At 45.6% G+C, this 22,154-nt stretch overlaps 1 protein-coding gene across 1 annotated transcript in view; it reads left to right on the forward strand.

Annotated features, from left to right (window-relative positions):
• The first annotated feature begins 2,884 nt into the window (after nt 1–2,884).
• Nucleotides 2,885–22,154, forward strand: part of LOC118013517 (beta-galactosidase-1-like protein 2) — a 53,809-nt gene continuing 34,539 nt past the window's right edge. The window contains exons 1-5 of the mRNA XM_035009451.1: nt 2,885–2,970; nt 16,280–16,477; nt 18,107–18,175; nt 18,728–18,823; nt 20,526–20,634. Coding sequence (XP_034865342.1) covers nt 2,885–2,970; nt 16,280–16,477; nt 18,107–18,175; nt 18,728–18,823; nt 20,526–20,634 — 558 coding nt within the window. The remainder of the gene's footprint in view (nt 2,971–16,279; nt 16,478–18,106; nt 18,176–18,727; nt 18,824–20,525; nt 20,635–22,154) is intronic.

Genomic DNA, 22,154 nt, shown 5'->3' on the forward strand with positions numbered 1-22,154 from the left:
TCATGACTTTAGGAAAGACTTCATCAAATGTTTTTCTAAAATTCAGACACATTATACTTAAGGCATTAGCACAGTGCACTAAAAAATAAGACGTGAATAAATGAATAATTGATCTATAAACCTGTTTGTTACCTATTAAAAATAAAAATAAAACAGCCAATAAGGTTAGTTTGATATGATTATCTTTCTTGAGAGCCCCCACTGTACTGATTCTGAATGACTGTAGCTTTTATTACCGCCCCCCCCCCCCCCCCCCCCCCCCCCCGCCCAGGGTTCTTTGTATACTATGTGGGAGAGGTGACTTCTCAAAGAAGGAACTGTGCTCTCTGGGTCTGTTGGAGCTCTAACTCAGAGTCGTGGGCTGAGGATGTCAACAGGATTTTATTTAAAAAAAAAAAAATGTTTTGTATGTTTTCTAAACCAAAACCCTGACACCAGAAAGGTAGCCTATGAAGATTGATTCCTGAGCATCAGGGATTTGTTTCCATCCATGAGCCTTGCCAGACCACGTTTTTACATCTCCACCAGGTCAGTTCATTTAACTGTAGCTTCTGTTCCCAGGATTTGAGTATTTCATTGTCTGCTTTGGGTTAAACTCATTACACATTTTGGAAAGGAGTATTTTGAAGGAGTATCTTGCTAATATTTTAAAAACCAAAAATCTTGACTCCTCAGCAAAACACCTCTCAGATTAATGCTATCTTTGTAACACTCTCTGTGGTATCATTAAAGCCAGATAAAGTGAAATTGTTCCTAAATTGTGGGTAGCTGTATCTATAGTTCTGAGCTTCCCAGAAAGTTAAGGGCTAATGATTTTTTTAAAAGAGCTATTTATGTTTTCTTTCATAAATAAAAACGAGGGATACAAGGATGGGCTAAGAATTTCAGAGGTTTTATAGCTCATGTTAACAGGTTTTTACTAATATCTGAAAAAATATGGAGATGCTGGTATTGGTTATTAATTTCAGGATACCCTCATGTGTAATAGATTGTACTACTGCCCAGCAATACACAAGGTTTGAGGGGTGAGTGTTGGGTATGTGCAAGGAATAGGTCTCCAAAGGTAAAAAGGGGGCTAACCTTTGACACTTTCTCCATGTCTCATGGGCTAGCTTTTATCCCAATTATATCAGAATATTTTCATCATAGTCCAAAATACTATGAAGCAATTATATGTCTTTAAAAAATGGACTGAGGGTTGCTGGAGTGGTGGGGGGGTGGGAGGGATGGGGTGGCTGGGTATAGACATTGGGGAGGGTATGTGCTATGGTGAGCGCTGTGAATTGTGTAAGACTGTTGAATCACAGACCTGTACCTCTGAAACAAAGTATACATTATATGTTAAAAAGAAGAAGAAGATAGTAGGAAGGGAAAAATGAAGGGGGGGAAATTGGAGGGGGAGATGAACCATGAGAGACTATGGACTCTGAGAAACAAACTGAGGATTCTAGAGGGGAGGGAGGTGGGGGGATGGGTTAGCCTGGTGATGGGTATTAAAGAGGGTATGTATTGAATGGAGCACTGGGTGTTATATGCAAACAATAAATCATGGAACACTACATCAAAAACTAATGATGTAATGTATGGTGATTAACATACATAATAAAATAAAATAATTATTAAAAAAATAAATGGCTGCCTAATTACCAAAAAAAAAAAAAATGAGGAAAAGGTACTGATTTTGTAGAGTGTGAAAGAGGAGCTACTTCTCTCTCTAAATGTCTCCAGGATTGTTTCTGGCCCTGCTATCCGCCCCCCCCCCCCCCCCCCCCCGCAACTTGTTTGGTTGTTTTTTCCTCTCCTTGGTTTAACTTCTGCTCCATACTAAATATTTGCCTAATGCTAGTCAAAGGAACCTTCACACCAAACTCTGCATGTCTTTGTTCTGAGAAGTAAAATCTCATTTTGTTCCTATCAGCTTTACAAGTTCAAAACTATGTACAAGTGTAGGAAGTGGTTTTGAAACATGCAACAGGGGATATTTTCTAGAAACTCGGATGCTCTGAAAAAACTTTAGCCTTCCTAGAAAATGTTTCAGATTTTTTGCAGTAAAACCTGAATTTTGTTCTTGGGATGAATTGGGTATATGATTTTTAGAAAGCATAAGTTTGCCCAAATATTACACAGTATCCTTTGTGACATAATTCTGTACCCGTAAGAATTTGAGGGCATAAAATTTGAGGGTTTTATCTGGACTTTTTTTAAAGATAAAAAATTGAAAGTGCTGGGAGTCAGGACCAGAATAAGAAACTAAAGGCACGAAATATTTTGGTGCTCCTTCTTGGCCACCTCACCACCCCTCATGCTACACTAAGTCATAAAATATGTCTAAAGGAAATTCTACAATGTTCTGACTTTTCATATGATACTTCACTACTTCAAATTTTTTTTTCTTCAAAATCTGAATTGTTTTAAAACATCGTGTTGGCTTTGCAGGCGCCTTTAATACATGCTTGCTAATGTAGCGAGGTGGGGGGTGTGCTCTACGATGCGCAAGGACTGGGCAACACTGGCCCAGTATTTTTGCACCTGTTTGCATATCTCGTGAAGTAAAATAGAAACAGCCAGCGCCTCCCTGAGACTAGGGGCAGGTGGGCGGGGGAGACCCCCAGAGCCTCCCGGGAACCTTCCGGGACCTGGAAACTGCTCCGGGAGGCAGCCCGCCCCGCCTCCGTTGCAGGCTCCGCCCCCGCTACGCTAGGCGGTGACGAATGGGGCGGGGCCTAAGGCCTCAGCCAATGAGCGCCTGCGAGCCGGGCGGGACGCGGTCCGGTCGCCCGGGCGACCAGAGTGCGGCCCCGCCCCCCCGTCCCGAGCTTCCCGCGCGCGGCTGAGTCCCGGCTACAGTGCGAGCTGCGGTCCCTGCGCGCTGCGCGATCGCGCGATGGGCAAGTGGAGCATCGGGCGAAAGCCGGGCCGCACACTCGGACTCCTGCTGCTGGTGATCTTGAGTTTCCTGGTGCTCTGCAGGTGAGAGATCCCCGCCCGGCACCTGCCGGACTCCAGACACCTCAGCCTTCCACACCCGCAGTTTGCGTCTCCCCTCTCACCTGAGGGAGGCAGCCCCGGGAGTCCGCGTCCCGCGAATCGCGATTCCCCACCGGGAATGGGTATCCGGCCTCTTCTTTGTTGGGTCTGGCGTCCCTCTCCACCACTAGACACTCTGCTTCTTGCCTCGAGATCCAGGCTTACGGGTGACACTAGGTGCTGTTCTCTCAATCCCTAGCGTCTGTGTCGAGCTTCCCCACTTTCTCGAAGCTTGTGATGCCCGGGCTCTGCTTTCTTCGTGGATACTCCAGCTCTCTGGGAAGGCCAGCAGAGCTAGCCATCAGGTCTCTTTCAGATGTCCCCCGATCACTGCTCCGCCCCTAGTCCTCCTTGGGGAGCCCGCTTCTCCTGTTCTCCCGGGTCCCCACATTTCCTACCAAGCCTGCTGAGAGGCTTCTCTATTCATCAGAAGCCAGAGCTCCAGGGCTCACAGCTATGGTCGATCTCACCTGCCCAGCGCAGTCATGAGATCGCTGTCCTTTGGGTCCATCAAGATCCTCAACCCTGGATTTACTAGCCCCACTTTAGGATTGATGTCTTCTCTCTCCACTTGCCCACGTTGGTCAGTCATCAGCTCACTCTTTCCCAACCCCCTTTTACAAAGTGTTATGTTTGACAGGTGGTTGTGTTTAGTGGTAGAAGGACCTACCCACAGCCTGTGTGGGTGCCCTAGCCCAGAACTTTTGTAAACTGTTATCTATTTATAGGATTCTACAGTCCTGACCATGTCTTTCAGATCGATGGCTGGCACTTTCCATATTCAAAACCTCCAGTGTTGCTGGGAAAGCAGACCAGCAGTATCAAATGCTTTGGCACTGAAAGTTAAGTTTGAAGCAGGTGATGTGGGGGCAGACACACCACCCCTTCAGCTTTATCTTTTGCTTCTTCCAATCCCCTTTGTTAGTTTCTCTGACTCTCCTCTGGGAGATAGGGAAGTTTTCGATGGAGATGAATATTTGAATGTTTTTGCTGCCACAGAACACATTCAGAAACTATTTCCACCTTTTTAAGACATGTGTCTTTGTTTTACATCTTCTTGGCTTTGGAGTTGGTGAGGATGTCATAATATTGTTTGAGAGAAAGAAATGGTGCTCTTCTCACTCTGGGGCCCAGAAAACTTAAGAGGCATTTTGTTTTCCGAGTTGTTCCCAAGACTTTTTTCCATCTTGTCAGTGATCTATAATCCATTCCTCTCTGAAGGCTGATCCTGGCTCTTGTAGGATGCTCAGCCTTCCTCCTGACGCAAGGCTGATGCAAAGCCCAGAAGGATTACTCAAAGCAGAGGCAACAGGAGCCTCCAGCATGCAGCAGGGTATCAAGGAGCCCACACCCCAGAGAGAAAGGCCAGAGGTGTGCAAGTAGCATGTGGTTTGCCCATTGTTGGAGGTCAAGGATATGGCAATCCATGCAGGGGCATTGAGGGGCAGCTCTGAGGGGCTTGAGTTGGGCCAGGTAGTGCATCCTAATAGTCCACAGGAAAAGGTGTGGGAAGGAGGCTGGGTGTTTGTTGGTGTCTGGCAGGAAAGAAGATGAGGTGTCAGGTAGCTGACTGGCGGTGAAGAAGCCTGAGCTTCTCATAGGTGAGTTAACCATGTCCCTACCTGGGTTGGAGTGGCCATAGCAGGAGTCAGTCAGGGGCTGATGGAGGTACCTGGGAATGGCTACAACTCAAGCCTGAGGAAATAATTTGAAATGCTCAGTAAAGTCATTGTTATTCCTGATATCCCTCCTTTCTCAGCAGGTAAGACAGAGGCCAGAGAAGCTCTGACCCAAATTCAGGGCCATCTCTTAGGGTCCTTCAGAATATGTCTTTTGGGCATCTTTTTAATTTTATTACCCTCATGGTATTGGGCTTTTTGCCATGGGCTGGACACCAAGGATTACCTCTGGAGGGCAGAGGAGAATACACTCTTTGTTGCTTCCCCTTTTTGCCTTGCTCTAGCTTTGACTGGATCATTAACTGAGTGGGAGGTGGGGACCCCTCCCAGCTGTTGCTGGTAATGTGGATATGGCCAGTGGAATATAGGTCACATGGGAATTGGCTACTCAGCTGGCAGCTTTGTGGAACTGAGCTGTCAGGATCAGCCTTTTCCTGTACCTCAGAAGGCAGGTATTTGGGTAGCGGGTGTCTGCTGGGCTCCAGCTTTTGTTTTTTCCCATGAACTTTACCTTGGGCTGGGTTTCATAGCTGTTTGACTATATCACATCCAAGAAATCGGAGGACCAAGATGACTTTTGAGGATGATTTCAACCTTTGATATTTTTTAGCTTGAATGATGTTCTGAAATTTACCTTTATTGCAGTATAATTTTCATGCAATAAGCTGTACATGTTTAGCTTGTACAGTTTGATAAGTGTTGGTGCACATATCCATCTGTGAAAATACCACCACAATTAAGAGAGTGAAAATATCCATCAGCCCTAGAAATTTCCTTGTGCCCTTGTGCATCTTTCTCTCCTGCCCGTCTCTGCTCCCCCACTCCTAAGGACACTGATCTGTTGCTTTCTGCCACCATATATTAGTTTGCATTTTCTAGAGTTTTATGGAAATGTAGTCCTAAAGTATGCACTCTGTTTTGATTTGGCTTCTTTCACTCAGTATATTATTTGGAAATCTTTGATGCATATCAGTGGGAACCATGTCTGAGTTAGTTGCCTTTCCTTGTCTTTCCTCCTCCCACTCCATGGACGCAAGAATGCCTGCTTGATATGATCAAGGCATGGTTCCCACTCATGACTCTTTTCCTTAATATAAATACATCACTGAGCAATAATACAATGAACTCTGCATCTCTTATACCTGATATATTAGCTGGCAAAAGTCAGGAGAGGAAATTGGCCAGGTAGGTACCCTGCATCATGCCTTCTTAAAGGCAAGTTCATCTGTTTGCCCAGCTCTACCTCACTCAGTGCTCCTACAGTGGCATTATCTGGATTCTAGACCCCAAACTCTTCCTGAAGGAAAGAAGAAGAGCCTATCAAAATCTTCTTTTTAGAGAAGGTGGATGACTTAGCAACATGACCTGGTCACCTTTGATCCAAATCATGGCCAGTCCTGCCTTCCAAGGATGTGTGGGCAAATTGTGCCTCCTTTCCTGGGCTTCTGTGCGGTCACTGATTTTATGAGCTTTGCCTGTTCTAGGACTCTACCCTGTGAAGCCTGAGTCATATTCCCTGGAATGTTGGAACTCTTTGAACACTGTTCCTTTCATCTTCTAATAGTGAAGTTTTCAGCATCTGGGAAGTGTCTCTTTCAGCAGGTAGTCATTTATCTGACACAAGTGGAGAAACATGGCTACCTGGGCAGTGGCTCAGTCAGAGAGAGAGAAAAAGAGAGAGAGAGGTAGGATGTCTGAACCACCCTGTTCTGGGAAGATAGAGTTGGCATTGGGATTCTTTCACTGCCATACTAGCCAACTGAAGGGGACTAGAGTGTCTTAGAGCAAGAGCATGGACATTATTACTGTATTTGTGATTAAAGGGACTGGGATACCCAGGAGATTCAGGGAAAAAGCTGCACAGCCTTGGCAGAAGAAGTATCAGAAGGTTGGCCAAAGAGTTCTCTGTACCTTGGGTCAAGGAAGTAGCAAGTGAAATAAAAGCACTTAATCTTTGATGAAATGACTCAGAGTTCCATTATATCACCTTGAATGCTCTTCTAATGAAGATTCAGGAGATGCTGGAGTTTAGAGAGGTCTTTTCAGAGCATTTAGCACCTGAAAAAGACTCTGGAGGCCAGCCCCCATCTCCCTGGTCCCTCCCCCATCATCCAGCACAGTTCTTCTGGTATAGGGACGTTTGCTGCTTCCTCCCCACTCAGTTTTATTTGTTGCTTAAGTCTTTTGCTCTGGATATTAAAGGCCATGTTGAAAAAGAGTTCCCATTGTGTGAGACTTCTCCTGGGAAAGAAGGGCAAGGGTATTTTTAGAGGCTAATGGTAATGAAGCAAATAACTCTTGACGGGGTCTACTAGGTAGAGACTCTTAGTTGGTGATGCTGCTTTCATAGTCACACACTCAGCAAGACAGATAGTGGCATTTTTCCTTTCAAAAACATGTTTTCCTGCAAAGTTTATTTTGCGAGTAAGTAATCTATGTAAAGGATTAAATATTCAAATAATATAAGGAGGAGAATAAAGCCCCCACTCCTGGCCCTTAGGCACTCCTCTCCGCCCCACCAGAGGTGATTACTAATAATGGTTTCTCCCAGGGATATTCTGTGCATATAAGAAGGCAGCTATATGTATTACCCTATTTGTCCGTTAGGGGTATAATTTATTCAAACAGTTCCCTGTGGATGGGCATTGATTGTTTGCAATTTTTTTAGCTACTGCAAAGTTGCAATGTATGTTAACTACACTGGAATTAAAATACTATAAAGTAAAAACAACAACAACAAAACCCCCAAATTGCAATGAATATCTGTTGGGTATATTTCTGTCCCTAGCATTGCTGACCATACGAGGTATTCATTTTAAATCCTGGTAGACTTTTTTTTTTTTTTAAAGATTTTTATTTATTTATTGGAGAGAGAGAGAGAGAGCTAGAGCCCACGAGTGAGGGGGGAAGGACAGAGGGCGAAGCAGACTCCTCGCTAAGCAGGAAGCCCAATGCAGGGCTTGATCCCAGGACCCTGGATCATGACCTGAGCTGAAGGCGGACACTTAACCGACTGAGCCACCCAGGTGCCCCTAATCCTGATAGACATTTAAAATAAGTAAGTAAAAATAAGTTAAAATAAGTAAAATAGCACATTCTATTTCTGTTGGATCAATGTGAGGGAGATTCTGAGCTCTATAGTCGGAAGGGGAAATTCTGTTTATTTTTCATGTGTATAGGTTCTTTGTATCTTTAAGAACTAGTCCATCTCTTATATATCTATGTACATAAGCCTCATGTGGTGGATTTTAAAAAATATTGCACATATTTATGTTTCCTCTGTTTCACAAATCATTCTATTCTGATTCCACAAGCATCTCTAAGAGCAGAGTCTTTTTATGTTATGTTAATCACCATACATTACATCATTAGTTTTTGATGTAGCGTTCCATGATTCATTTTTTTGCGTATAACACCCAGTGCTCCATGCAGAATGTGCCCTCTTTAATACCCATCACCAGCCCATCCCCCCACCCCCCTCCCCTCTAGAACCGTCAGTTTGTTTCTCAGAGTCCATAGTCTAAGAGCAGAGTCTTGCTATCAATAGAGTCTTTTAGGCTATCTAACAGAATTTTCACCCCTTTCTAGGTTGGGATATAACCCTTTTTTATTTATGATGCCATAATGGAAATTTTCCCCCAAATGAAAAGTTTCTGTCATATAACATCAGGATACTTTTTATTATTAATATGTGGTTGATTACTATTGTTAATATGTAGTTGAGCATATTTGTTGCTTCACCAATGGGTCTCAAGGTTTTGGTCTAATAAGTGTTCATTAAACTTCCTGCAGTATTTGGTAGACATTGCCCTCTGAACCAGCAGCATGTCCCTGGATCATGTAGACAGCCACTTGGCCTGACTTGCTGGAGCCTGGGTGCTAGGCCATTTCCTGGCTTACCAAGAAGCCTTTTCAGAGGGAAGGACAGAGGTACTAAGGTTGCAGTAGTGCCGTTGACCTGCAAAATGCTGCAAAATGACCTCGCATCTCTGCAAAATGAGTATACTAGCTTTTGGAATGGAAGATTCAAGCCCTTTGGAAATATTTAATGCTGTTCCAGCAAAGCAGGAGCCTAAAGCATTGAGCCCAGGCCAAGGATCACATTCAGGAAGCTGGATCAGCTACAAAGACAGAGTTCCATTTTGCTGGGGCTGAAGTCCTTGGGGTTCCAGGATTGATCCAAGAGCCGTTATTCTGGATTAGAGGCATTAAGGGCACTGGCCTGGGCCGCAGAGTGGGCAGCGCCTTCCTTAGGCCCTCAAGCTCCCCTGCTGAGGGAGGAGTGTACAGCTAAAGACTGGTAAGGCCGAAATATCCTCAAGTGGGCAGTTGAAGGGAATGGAATGCCCAAGGCAATGGGACCTCATGGGAACCTGTAACCATATCAGAATCTTGGAGTGATGACTAGAAATTTGTATTTTAGATCCAAGTAAGGAGATTTCTATGCATAATGGTGTCTTTTGGGCAGTTTAACATAACTGCCATCTAAGTAATTGTCTCTGGGCATGACCACTTGAATGAATGAAGAGGTGAGTGTTTTCTTGGTCTTTAATATGATGCATTGGACTCAGATGCAGGTGAACCTCTGCTTAGGGTAGCCCTAGTAGGATCATAGTGCACCTGGAAATTGGATTTGTAAGTTATCTCTCAAGTATACATTATGTATAGTGACAAAATAACCAATCCCTAGGATCAGCGAAGACTTATGCTCTGTGAACTGGAGGACTATTTCTGCAGATTCCTACCTTATGTACTGAGCTTGTCCACACCCTTGGCCAGCCTAAAATTGCATGGGCATTGCCTGGTCTCTGCTGGGGGCCAATATGCCTCAGAAGTTGATGATGCTCTCTCTGCCCCATCTGGTTGGGTGGATACTACCTTGTCTGAATCTGGTCAGATTGTGTGGTATGACAGAAGGCTGAAGGAGACGGCTGTGACTCCAAGTGAAGCCTCCCAGTCCTGCAATGGCCCCCATTACTGATCAATATTTGCAGGATTTACAGGTGACACAGGGATGACTTCTGGCATGGCAAGAGTCATTTCAGACCTGCCTTGATCTTTAGCACACTCTGTTCAAGGAGATCGTTCAAGTAGGTGACTGGATCTGGCTCTTCTCCCACCGCACCTGGAAGACCGTCTCTAGAGCTGAGAATCAATTCAGGAGCCCATTTCACATGAAAGAGGTTGTAAGCTTGTCACCAGCTCATCTGCCTTTTTTCCATATTCAAGCATACTAACCCAGCACTTTTGACCATGTCTAATGACATCCGGCCTGTGTGGAGCCTGCACTGTGTCCTTTGTCATCATGATCCACGACAGTGATAAAGTATAAGAAGGATTCGTTCCTCTACCCTCAGCATCCTCCCAGTCACTGCCTGATGGCAACTCCTGACCATAGGGAACTCAGGCCCCAAGTCCTCTGCCTATGGTTTCCGCTGTCACCTGTTGTTGTGTCTCTGGCTTGCACAACCTAATATCATCTGCCGAAAAGGATGGTAGTGACCAGAATACAGAGGTCTTGTTACATGGTGTGAGGCCCTGTCAGAAGTTGTGACACATGTGCCTTCTTCCAGGAACCTCACTGTGGACTGTGGACAGAGTGTGGCTCTGAGCAGAGCAAACCTGAGGATGGGTCAGGTCAGTGACCAAGGCCTGCTCTTCAGTTTATTCTCAGACTGAAAATTTACTTAGCCTACAATGAAGCAAAGATACAAAGGCAACAAAATTTCCAGGAAAAAGTAATATATGCTCCAGCCAGAAAGAAGGCAGATGCCCTGGTCTCAACAAAAAATGTTTCAACAAGGGGCGCCTCGCTGGCTGGTGGAACATGGGACTCTTGATCTCGGGGTTTTGAGTTCGAGTCTCACATTGGGCGGACATTACTTAAAAAAAAAAAAAGCTTTCCACAGTCTAAATAAATAAATAAAAGCTTTCCAATTAAAGCTTTCTACAATCTAAAGAAAAAAAAGTTTCAACATGAATTGCTTGCTCACTGGGAAAAGCAACAGAAACGAGGGTTTCCTAAGGATTTGGTTATCACAGCTCCTAATTTAGAAGGAAAGTCTCTCTGACCTGGTGTAACCACCTAGTTTCCACTTTCTTTATTTTGTTATTACTGAGTTAATTACTGAGGAAGCATGGGGTTATTATTAATTTATGATCACTAGTACTAATGACTGTTATCAGTATTAACAACTATTTGCATGGTGCTTTCTCATTTATGAAGCTCTAATGTGTAATTATCTCATTTTCTCACAGTGAATTCCTTGGAGAAACCCCACGTTTATCATCCCCATTTTCTCAGTGAATTCATCCTTTTCATTAATATATTAAAAACTCAGTAACCTACCAGAAGATTTTCAGAAAGAAAACAGTTGAATTCTCCAGAATTTAGAATTTGATATGGGCTAGCTTTTGTTGTTTGCAGTGTTAGCTTCATGCTTCGTAATAAGCACTGAGAGGAAATATTTTTTAAAAAATCTAGAAAATAAGAGCACATAAAGACAGTAGCAAATAGAAGCTCTATCCAGGAAGAGATTATATATACACATATATCAAAGGACAAGATACAGATTAGTGCTTCTCAAACTTTACCTTGGGTTCTGGTTGAAATGCAGATTCTGATTCAGGTCTCAGTTAAGGCCCGAGTTTCTGCATTTGTAGCAAACTCCAGATGAAGATACTTTGCAGGTGCAGACCACAGCTGGAGACATAAACCCAGAAGGAGGTTTCCTAATGACTAGGTACCTGCTAGGGGACAGATTAGGGAGAGTGTGTTACTAGCAGGGAGTATGTTGGAACAAGGGGTCGCAGAGTGCGCTTCCAACCGTGTCTACACCTCTTCACTGAGTGGGTGCGGAGAGGGAGGCTCTCACAGCATTTGGGAGACACCTTAAACAAAAGCTAAGGTCCGTGATATGAGCTTGGTGAGTTGGAGATTGTTGTTTTGAAGTTCTGGCCAGTGAATAAGGAGTGCTGCCCAGTGGAGTGATTGCTAAATTGTATTTTCACTGTCTTTAAAAATAATGAGATTTTGTGTGTGCATGTGTGTATTTTTACCACTGGACTGTCAGTATATACCCCTGTGTTTAAGAAGAGAATCTGTCCATCAGTTCTTCCTCATTCTAGCCTGGGGCTAGCCTGGAGGGTGGGGCACCTGAGGGAATGCCTGGGGGTGTCAGGTGGGGAGAGTATGTAAAGCCTAGTGAGTCCATGAGGCAAGAAGGCAGAGTGTGTTCTTTGGAGCAGATATGGTGAAAACTAAGGGAGACCAAACTCTCCTGTGCCTGCAGTATGAGAGACTTCAGACACAGCCGGAATACCAGGAGCCTGTGGCCAAAGGAAAGAGTGGGGGTGGGGAGGTGGGGGGGTAGTGAGAAGAGCCAGACCAAGGAGGTGGCTAGGAGGCCCCGACAGTGGTCATGGGGGGCCTGCAGCCTCCTTTGAGTATCCCAGGCCTCATCCTTTAGGGCAGGGTTGGCAAAGTTTCCTGTAAAGGGCCACATAGTAAATGTGTTCAGCTTTGCAGTGTCTATCCCAGCAACGTCACTGTGCCCCAAAGTAGCCACAGTCAGGACTGAAAGGAGTGGGCATGGAGGGGTGTCAGTAAAACCATTTATGGACATTGAAATGTGAAATGTGAAGTTGATATAATTTTTTGTGCCCCCAAATCTTGTTTTTTGGGTTTCTTTCCAACCACTTAAAAATGTGGAAGACATCCATAGCTTGCTGGCTGCACAAAGACAGGAGGCAGGGTGGCTTTGGCCCACACCTGGGGTTTGCTGGATTGGTTTGACAGCATCCTGGTGGATAGACCTTTCACTGCAAAATTTTAGAAATTGTAATAAGATGGCACAAAATCTTGCATATAAAATATGATTAGACAATAAATTAAATGGTTAAGAATGGAAAAATTGGGGTGATTCCATATTAAGGACATAAAAAAACCCCACTGAGGTTGTTCTTTCTAATATGCAAAACATGCAAAAATAAACTTATTTCAAATAGTGACAAAATTCTTTTATAGCACATTACAGAGTATTCCGTTAATATCTGACCTTCACAGCAGTTAGGACAGGCATGCACCCCATTTCACAGAGGAAGAAACTCATGTCCACAGAGCTAGGGTCACTGACCCAAGGTGGCCGTGCTACAAGGGTGGGGCCGGGATTCATGTCCAGATCCTCCTCTTACAGATACTGTTCTTGTTTTTGCTTTCCCATATAGATGGTCCTTTGGAAGAACTGTATTATTACTATTTTTTAAGTAGGTGCCATGCCCAGTGTGGAGCCCAACACGGGGCTTGACCTCATGACCCTGAGATCTTGATCCCAGGGCCTAACCGACTGAGCCACTCAGGTGCCCCTAGAACTATATTCTGAAATATCCTTTCTAAGTCACTTGGAACATGGAACTTTTCTCTTTAGAGAAAGAAAACAATAATTAGGTCCCCAGGTTATCCACAAATGACCATTTCAACCGTACTATAATACAACTGCAGTCCGCAGAGCACCAGGAGTTCTGGGTCCTGGGGGCTGTGAGAAGTAGGAAGGAGGGGTCAAATTAATTTTTTTTGCCCATGAGTGGCCGTTGACAAAATTTCCAAGCGGTCAGTGATGTCTGTGGCACTTCTGTCTTCTTGGCCTCCTGCTCTCCCATCTCTGGCCATCAGGGTCCCTGATGTGCCACCAAGCCCTCCTGTAACACCTTCCAGGAGCTCAGTCTCACCCAGATCTGTGGAGGAGCTTGTAAAAACTACCAATCCCTGTGGTCCATCTCCACCGTCATTAATTGGTCAGGGGTGGGGCCTGCACATTCCTTAGTTTTAAGCTTCCCAGGTGATTCAGATAGGGGGCCAGCTTTGAGAACCACCGTGGTGGCTAAACCCAAACCTCCCTTCTAGTCGGTTGGCCGACTTCAGCCAAGTGCTGGGAAGGCTGCTGATGAAGCAATTTCACGCTGTTTTCGTCTCACGCGTCCTGCATCCCATTTGGTTACTAAGCCTGTTAAACCGAACTGGTCAATATGTTTGTCCTCCCAGCTCTGATCACAACTGCCCGAGGCCAGACTGTTGTTTCTGGTCTCGAGCAATATTTCTCAATCTCTCGGTGCTGAAGAATCATTTTCCTTTTCTTCTTTAAAAGTTTTTTTCCCCCCAATGTTACTTTATCAAAGACATTGAAAACGCATTACTAGAAAAAGGAAATGAAGAGATCCACAAAGTACATGCCCCAGTCTTTTATGATGAGCTTCAACAGACATGACCCTCATTGCTCTAAAATTATCTCCGTTTCTGTACCAGTTGTAGACTAGCAGGTGGTTGGCAGCGGTGCGTGCCCACGCCAGGCCCACGCTGCGGAGGGGCCCCGGGCTGGGGTGCCTGCTCACACAGCCTCTTCACCTGTCTGCTTGCCATTCCCTGAGTAGATACGCTTTCACTTTTTAATGCTTTTGCCCCTAGTTCCCTCTGGTTTCTTATATTCTCTGCCTTCAAACCTGTGAATATGTCATCTTCTGGATGAAGCTTTCTCTGACTCCACCTGGATGATACAGATAATTTCTTCATTTGACAATTACGTGTGTGTGTGTGTGTGTGTGTGTGTGTGTGTTTCAGCTACTGTCCTCTGCCATTGCTAGGACTACCTAATTTGTGGAGCCCGGTGCATAATGAAAATGTGGGGCCTTTGTCTAAAAAACATTGAGAATTTCAGGATGGGGATAGTGTGTCTGAAATCATGTGTAGTGTGTGCTCTGATACATTTATATATCGTAATGTGATTGCCACTGTAACAATTTATCACATGACATAATTATAGTATATAGTCTATATTCAATATACTGTGGATTAGATCTCTGTGGCTTATTTAACTACTTGTTGCAAGGGAGCCTTCTGAGCTTGGGGCCCTGTGTGGACTGCATGGATCACATGCCCCAGAGGCCAGCCCTGGCCTTATCTTTGTGCTTGCCTTACAGCACAGCATGACACCGACTTGTAATTATCTGAGTGTGCATGGAGGTGGAGAAGACTGTATGTGTCAGGATGCCTTATAGGGACCGTGAAGTCTGTGGCTTGGAGGAACTTTGGTAGGATGGGAGCCGGCTTCCTGAGGAGCATGCACACCTGCAGTGGATTTTCACTAAATGCCATTAAAAATTTTCCCACCAATAGCAGGGCTCTGGCTCCTTTACAGTGTAGGGTATGCACGTTTATGTTCCGAGCTGAAGCACTTGGCACTGTAAGCAGAGGAGAAGCTGGTTGGCATGTAGGAAAAGGACGCAGCAGGAAGACAGGGCTGTGCGGAGATGGAGAGAGAGTGGAAGGGATGGCTCATCCCATAAGCATACTAGGAGAGTCAGCAATGGGATGTGCGACCTGCATGTGCCCTCTGCCCCCATGATCTCCACTCCTGGACCCCATGGAGGCCAAAGCTCTGTGAAGGAGCTGCCCCTTTGAAGGACACAGAACTGTTGAATCCAGAATCAAGATTGAAGCTCTTAGCCTAATTTTGGCTCCTGCATCTCTGTTTCTTCTAAGAGATGACAGTCCACCGTCAGTGTGTATCGATATGGATTGCGTGGAGCAATTTGGGCCTTAAGCAGAGCATGTCTCTCAGTGGCACAGTTTTAGCTAGTGTTACAAAATGAATGGAAAGACCGATAGGCAGCAGTTTAGGGAGCTTTCTGATGCAGAAGAGCCCTGAGGGGCAATACGCCCTCTAGTGTCAGGAACTGTAATGAAAAGTGGGTGCAGAAAAGGCACCAACGGAAATTTGCTTTCCCCTCAGAGCTACTCACCGTTTTCTGACTCCAAACTCCTAAATTTTTTGGCTCCCCCAGCATCTCTTGCTGGGTTTCTCTCATGGTCTTTGGAGACGGGGGAGGAAAGAGAGGGAAGGAATTCTAGTCATGGGGATCAGTTTGAGGGGACTCCCCAAGACCTACTTTTTTAGGGACTAGCACTTTCCAACAGCCCTCCCAGGTGGGGCTCTCTGTTGTGCTGGATTATCTCTTGAACTTGATCTTTAGATAATAATTAATACTTGGAATGTTGGTCAATGAACAGATGCTGTTTCTAACCCAGATACCTCCTTCTAGGTATTTGCATCTCAGGCTGGGCAGCTATGACCATGAGGCGGCTCAGAGGTACTATTTGAAATAGCTGCTTCTTTGATGCTTAGTCAAATGGCCTGGACAAGCTGGCCATTGTAGGAACCTGCCCTAGGCACCCCGCACGCCCCTGAGAATACCCTTTCCGTGCTGTGTGCCCCCACCTTGTCCTCTCTCCTGTTAGCACAGTTTTCATGTTGACCTTTGTGTTTGTCTTGTTCCTGACTATGGCCTCAGCTTGCTCTTCCCCTGCAGTGGGATGCAGATGAGTGTACTGAAGAAAGACTCCTTCTAAGGTGTGGCTAAATCGGAGGGTGGGGAACCTTTTCTGAAGGACTCAGAAGCAGGAGCTCTTAGAAACGCAGAGGGCCTGTGGAGGAGGAGAAAAAGCCTCTCTCCTAAGACTCTGTACCCCTGCTTACTGGTGAGGATGAGCCAAGCTTCTCGGCTGCCTTTTCTCTTTGCAGATTGGATTGGTATAATCTGCTCCCTGCGTGGCTAAGACACCGGCAGTCAGGGCTGCAGGCCAACGGCCAATACTTCATGCTGGAGGACTCCACTTTCTGGATCTTCGGGGGCTCCATGCACTATTTCCGGGTGCCCAAGGAATACTGGAAGGACCGTTTGCTGAAGATGAAAGCTTGTGGCTTGAATACCCTCACCACGTGAGTGCTGGCTCACCCCACCACCAAGCATTGGCATCTGTCGCATCTGTGTCCTGGGCTTCTTCAAGGCACCCCAGACTGTAGGTCTCCATTGTGTCAGGATGGGGGGAGCCCTGCCAGATCCTGCACGTGAGCTGTCCCTGAAGAGAATCTTTAGGCTGACCTTTGTGGGGAAAAATATAGGAGGAGCCCACCCCTCTGGATAAGTCTGCCGGGTTCGACAGCCTCCTTCCCTCACCTGCACAGCACTCCCCATTAGTGCGGATGAGAAGACAGGATGGATGTATAAGCTTTAGAGGAATAGGAAGAGCAATGGCGTACAAAGGAATACAGTGAAGGAGGTGAGTGTAGGTGTAGGAGGTGATTAAATTATCCAATTTTTTTTTTTTAAAGATTTTATTATTTATTTATTTGAGAGAGAGAGAATGAGAGAGAGAGCACATGAGAGGGGGGAGGGTCGGAGGACAAAGCAGACTCCCCATTGAGCAGGGAGCCCGATGCGGGACTCGATCCCGGGACTCCAGGATCATGACCTGAGCCGAAGGCAGTCGCTTAACCAACTGAGCCACCCAGGCGCCCTCCAATTTTTTTTTTTTAAAACAAGCACTCCAGCCCCCAATTTATTCAGCAAATGAATGTGATCTTTTTCAAAATAGCTTCCTTGGGAAAGCTGTTTTCAGGCAAAAATATATGATTACAGATCAAGCATGTGGATTTTCTTGAGTGGTTCATGAGCTAGCTTTGAAGACAATTTCTAAGAAGAATTATAAGAATGTTCTGGGCCATCACAGCATAGATGAAACAAATGTATGATTTTCCAGAAGGTTTACTTAAAAGGATCCATTTATTTGCATATGTAAATTCTGGTCCTGGGGGTACATTCACACATCACAGGACTCCTAAAGCTTGTGGGAATATTGCAGGCTAAGCATTTTACCTTATAAAAGCTAGGTAATCTGTATTTTCTTAAACAGGGAACTCCTGAGTCTGAATTGGAAGCAAGCAAACCTCCTCCCCCTTTACCTGTGCACATTCTTTACAGTTGGAAAGGGCTCCACTGGAAGCTAAGGGTGGGTGGGAGTCCAGGGGAGGAGCTGCTGTGTTACCTCTGCCTCTTGAGTTGGGCCCCTTAAAGAATTTATTTTATTTCCTTATCTTCTAAAGAGAAGATAAGGAAAGAATTCTTCAGAATTTTGGTTGCTTCAGTAAAAATAGGACTGACCACTGAGGTTTCCTCTTATCTTACTTTTAACTTTTTCTCTTAAGAAGTTACTTTTTTTTTCCTCTGATGAAGAAAAAGTGGGAGAGATGGGGAGGGAGGGAGGAAGTGGGGGGAGTGCATGCTCAAGCTCACCTGTGGTCACATCTTATGCTTCACCCAAATCTTACTGGCCTTCTCTTCCTTCTCCTAAGGAGATGAGGTATTAGCTCCCCAGGGACCAGCTCTGGATACTCTAAGGTCCCTAAGTCTCTTCACTTAGTTCTTGGTTCCAATCCTGACACCATTAAGACATGTATCTAAGAAATACATCTTCAACCATCATAATGGGTTTTAGGGGTAAAGAAGGTAATCTAGAAGACAAAGTGGAATAAATGAAAGCTCATTCCTGTAATTATCTTATATTACAGCTATGTTCCATGGAATCTCCATGAGCCAGAAAGAGGCAAATTTGACTTCTCTGGGAACCTGGACCTGGAGTAAGTGCTCTTGCTTCTTCTATGGCCTGGCCTGGGGTGGGGAGACAGAGAGGTGGCCCCTTGGGGTTGATCAGGAACCATGGGACCATCTTGGTTCTGCTTTGAGAACCAGAGAGAGGCAGGTCGGGAGCCTTATTCATGGGACCCACATGCTCTCCATGAACCTGTTACTCCTGGGGGTCTGGGTCTGCCTCCTCTGAGCCCAGACCTCTTCACTGCAGCCCAGAGGTGCCTAATCCCCAGTGTCTGCCCTGCTTTGCAGTGTGGGCCAGCCATCTGTGCTGGGACAGGGGTTGCCCCTCTATGGTAGCAAGGCTGTTGGGGTCAGGTTCACTGTTAGGACCCCCCCATACCCTGTTTGATGCCCTTCCTCCTTATGCCCCCAGTGGGGCTGTGCAGAAGGTCCTGGGCTGGGAGCAAGTGTGAACCCAGCTCCCAGGGCCTGTGAAGGGAGGGAGGAGAGGAGCTGGGCAGCTCCACCACCTTGTGATGCTGGGCTTGTCCCCACCATCCCCTCTGTGTCTTGAGAGCTGCTGACACTGACCTCCCTAGGGCCTTTGTGCTGATGGCTGCGGAGATCGGGTTGTGGGTGATTCTGCGTCCAGGCCCCTACATCTGCAGTGAGATTGACCTCGGGGGCTTGCCCAGGTGAGTGGGGCTGTGAGGGGCTTCAGCTGTGGCTTGAGTTGGACCTCTGTGCTTCTGAAAAACTGTAATCACAAATGGAGGTTTAATTTTGCTACTAAAGTATATTCTTCATTCTGTACTGAAATTCCTTTTCAGAATAAGTGATGCCCAAAGGAGCCCATTTTAAATGATGTCACTTTATTTGATAAAGTATAAGAGAAACAAATTATTGTTTTTGTTTTGTCTTATCTTCAAATCTCAGGCTTTAATGAATTATGGAGTAGAAATATGGACGGTAATCACCTGGTACCACATTCATTCCTTGTCCTCATCATTACTGCCGTTAATTTTCAGCAAAAAGACTTTCTTTTAATAGGCATAATCTTTCCCATCCTCAGGGTGTTCCAGATGGTTAGATCCACTTTCTCCCTACCCCATGCAGCCCCAAGGGGGGAGAAGGCTGGTCCTGTTTGCCTTGTGGTCTCCTTCGGGAATGGCCTCTCCCCACAGCACAGCCACCAGGCCAGGCCTTGTTTTCTCTCTCGTCTCCAGCATGACCCATCCCTTCCCTAGGGATCCCAAGCAGGCTCTACCTCCATCTCCTTCGCTCTCTAGGATCACTTCTCTGTCTCTGTGCCCTTGACAAGGCTGTGCACACAGCCAGAGTGCCCTCCCCCTGCACCTAGGGATTAGAAATCTGTGTGTCAGCGATGTCCTCTGGCTCAGCCGGAGCTGCCAGGAGGAGGACAGGATTTAAGTGTTAGCTCAGAAGCAGCGGGAGCTCCAGCACTCAGCCCTCCTCCTGGGCAGCACTATCCATTCAGGTCCTGGCACTAGGGCACACCCCAGGGAGGCCCAAACTAGCAGAGGCCCAGTGTTGATGAGAAGCTAGACCCTTTTAGGTGACATAGAGGGTGGAGGTATCTAGAGGAAGCTGCTCTCTCCTTAAACATTTTTACCTAACATAAACTGATAATTTCCTGACCCTGTTCAGGACTTCCAAATTAGGACAAGAAACATCAGAGCCTTTATAAGAAAATATAAGTGTTTTCTCAGAATTTCAAGTGAGAAGGAAAAGTTCCTGACTCCAGCTCTGGAGGAATGATCTGTGTACACCTGGGGAATACGATCACAATGGACAGGTTGTGGGAAGCATTCACCTTTTCTTGCTCATCAGCAACTCCCCTGAGCTGAGCTCTGAAGAGCTGAGGAGGCTGATGCTAATGAGCCCCCCGGGTCAGCCTAGAGAGAAGTGGGGAGAAGTGGGATTAGCCTCTCATGGCCTCTGTGTCAGGCCTGGTTTTCTGGGTGACACTGGAAGGTTACATCTGGCCCCAGTGATTCCTTAACCCCTTTGGCTTCACCCCTTTGTAATGAGATGTTAGAATAAATGCTTCAACACTGGGCTTCAGTTCAGTGGAAAGCTTTTCTCACTCTGACTGGCAGCCAGACCAATAGCCACAAAGCTGGAAATAAAATCCCTTGCAATGCGGGTTGTCTTTTCGTAGGGAAGCAGTGCAGAGTGTGGGGCTGGAGCTGTGGCAGAGTTTGCCTCTGGATCTATTTGCACAATCTCCTGCCTTCCTGGCTGAGGAGGTAGTGGCGTGGGAATGGTCCCGCTCCCCCCAGGACTCTGAAGCTGCTTCTTTTCTCCCCACCATCATCCTGCCCAGGACAAACCCACAAACAGTGCAACTAATTCCCACCCCCCCTTTTATTCAAGCTGGTTACTCCAAGACTCTGGCATGAGGCTGAGAACAACTTACAAGGGCTTCACCGAAGCAGTGGACCTTTATTTTGATCACCTGATGTCCAGGGTGGTGCCACTCCAGGTAAAAGCGAGGAGCATCCTCTTTGATCTTCAACTGTCTTCCTACTGGGAGTAAATAGTCCTAGGGGAGCTCTCAGACCAGGGGCTCACAGTTCCTTCCAACACAGGAGTGCATTCTTCCCCACTGCCTGAGATCTATAATTGGACGGGTTTGTAATAGTTGTCTTTTAAAAGATGTATTTCGGTGTTGTCTTAGGTGGTATAGTGCTGAAGGGATAGACAGGCGCAAGGACCTACGTTTATCCAGACAGTGTCAGAGCTGCCACATGTGGTGTGTTGGTAACTGAAAAACCCACCAACTGGTGTCCCAATAGTGTACTAACCGGCTCAGTCCTACATGGAGAGGAGCGTAAGTGGATGGGCCCTTACCTGTAAGACAGCAGGACTTTTTGTAGTTATAACAGTTGATGATTTTTCATGGTACATCTTTTGCTACCTACCAAAAAGGGGCTGTGTATGGTATACATTTTATTCAAAACATAGGTGATAAAAATGAATTTTGGGGAGAAAGTATCTTATCATTGCATGTAATATTTGGAAGCAATAAAAAGGCAGGAATAGGAATAATCAATCCAATAGCTTATATAAAAATTAGAAGAGTCATGCTGAGAAATTAGTACATTTATAAAAAATTAGTACCTCTATAAAAATTGCTCTTGAGTCAGTGGTTTGGAATGTTCACAGCACATATAGATCAAAGGAATTACTTGACCATTTGTAGGGTAGGCAAATAAAACACAGGGTATTCAGTTAAATTTGAATTTCAGATAAACAAGGAATATGTTTTTTAGTATAAATATGTCTTAAATATTGCATGGAACATACCTACATTAAAAATATTCATAATTTATATAAAAATTTATTCATTGTAAATTCAAGGTTTTTTCAGATTTTTTTTAAAGATTTTATTTATTTATTTGAGAGAGAGAATGAGATAGAGAGACAGCATGAGAGGGGGAGGGTCAGAGGGAGAAGCAGACTCCCTGCTGAGCAGGGAGCCCGATGCGGGACTTGATCCTGGGACTCCAGGATCATGACCTGAGCCGAAGGCAGTCGCTTAACCAACTGAGCCACCCAGGCGCCCCCAGATTTTTTTTTATTATTATGTTATGTTAATCACCATACATTACATCATTTGTTTTTGATATAGTGTTCCATGATTCATTGTTTGAGTATAACACGCAGTGCTCCATGCAGTACGTGCCCTCTTTAATACCCATCACCAGGCTAACCCATCCCCCCACCACCCTCCCCTCTAGAACCCTCAGTTTGTTTCTGAGAGTCCATAGTCTCTTATGGTTCGTTTCCCCCTCCAATTTCCCCCCTTCATTCTTCCCTTCCTGCTATCTTCTTCTTCTTTTTTTTTTAAAACATACAATATATACTTTGTTTCAGAGGCACAGGTCTGTGATTCAACAGTCTTACACAATTCACAGCACTCACCATAGCACATACCCTCCCCAATGTCTATCACCCAGCCACCCCATCCCTCCCACCCCCCACCACTCCAGCAACCCTCAG

This window comes from Mirounga leonina, unplaced genomic scaffold (assembly GCF_011800145.1).
Source record: "Mirounga leonina isolate KUSES-001 unplaced genomic scaffold, KU_Mleo_1.0 Mir_153, whole genome shotgun sequence".
NCBI lineage: Eukaryota > Metazoa > Chordata > Mammalia > Carnivora > Phocidae > Mirounga > Mirounga leonina.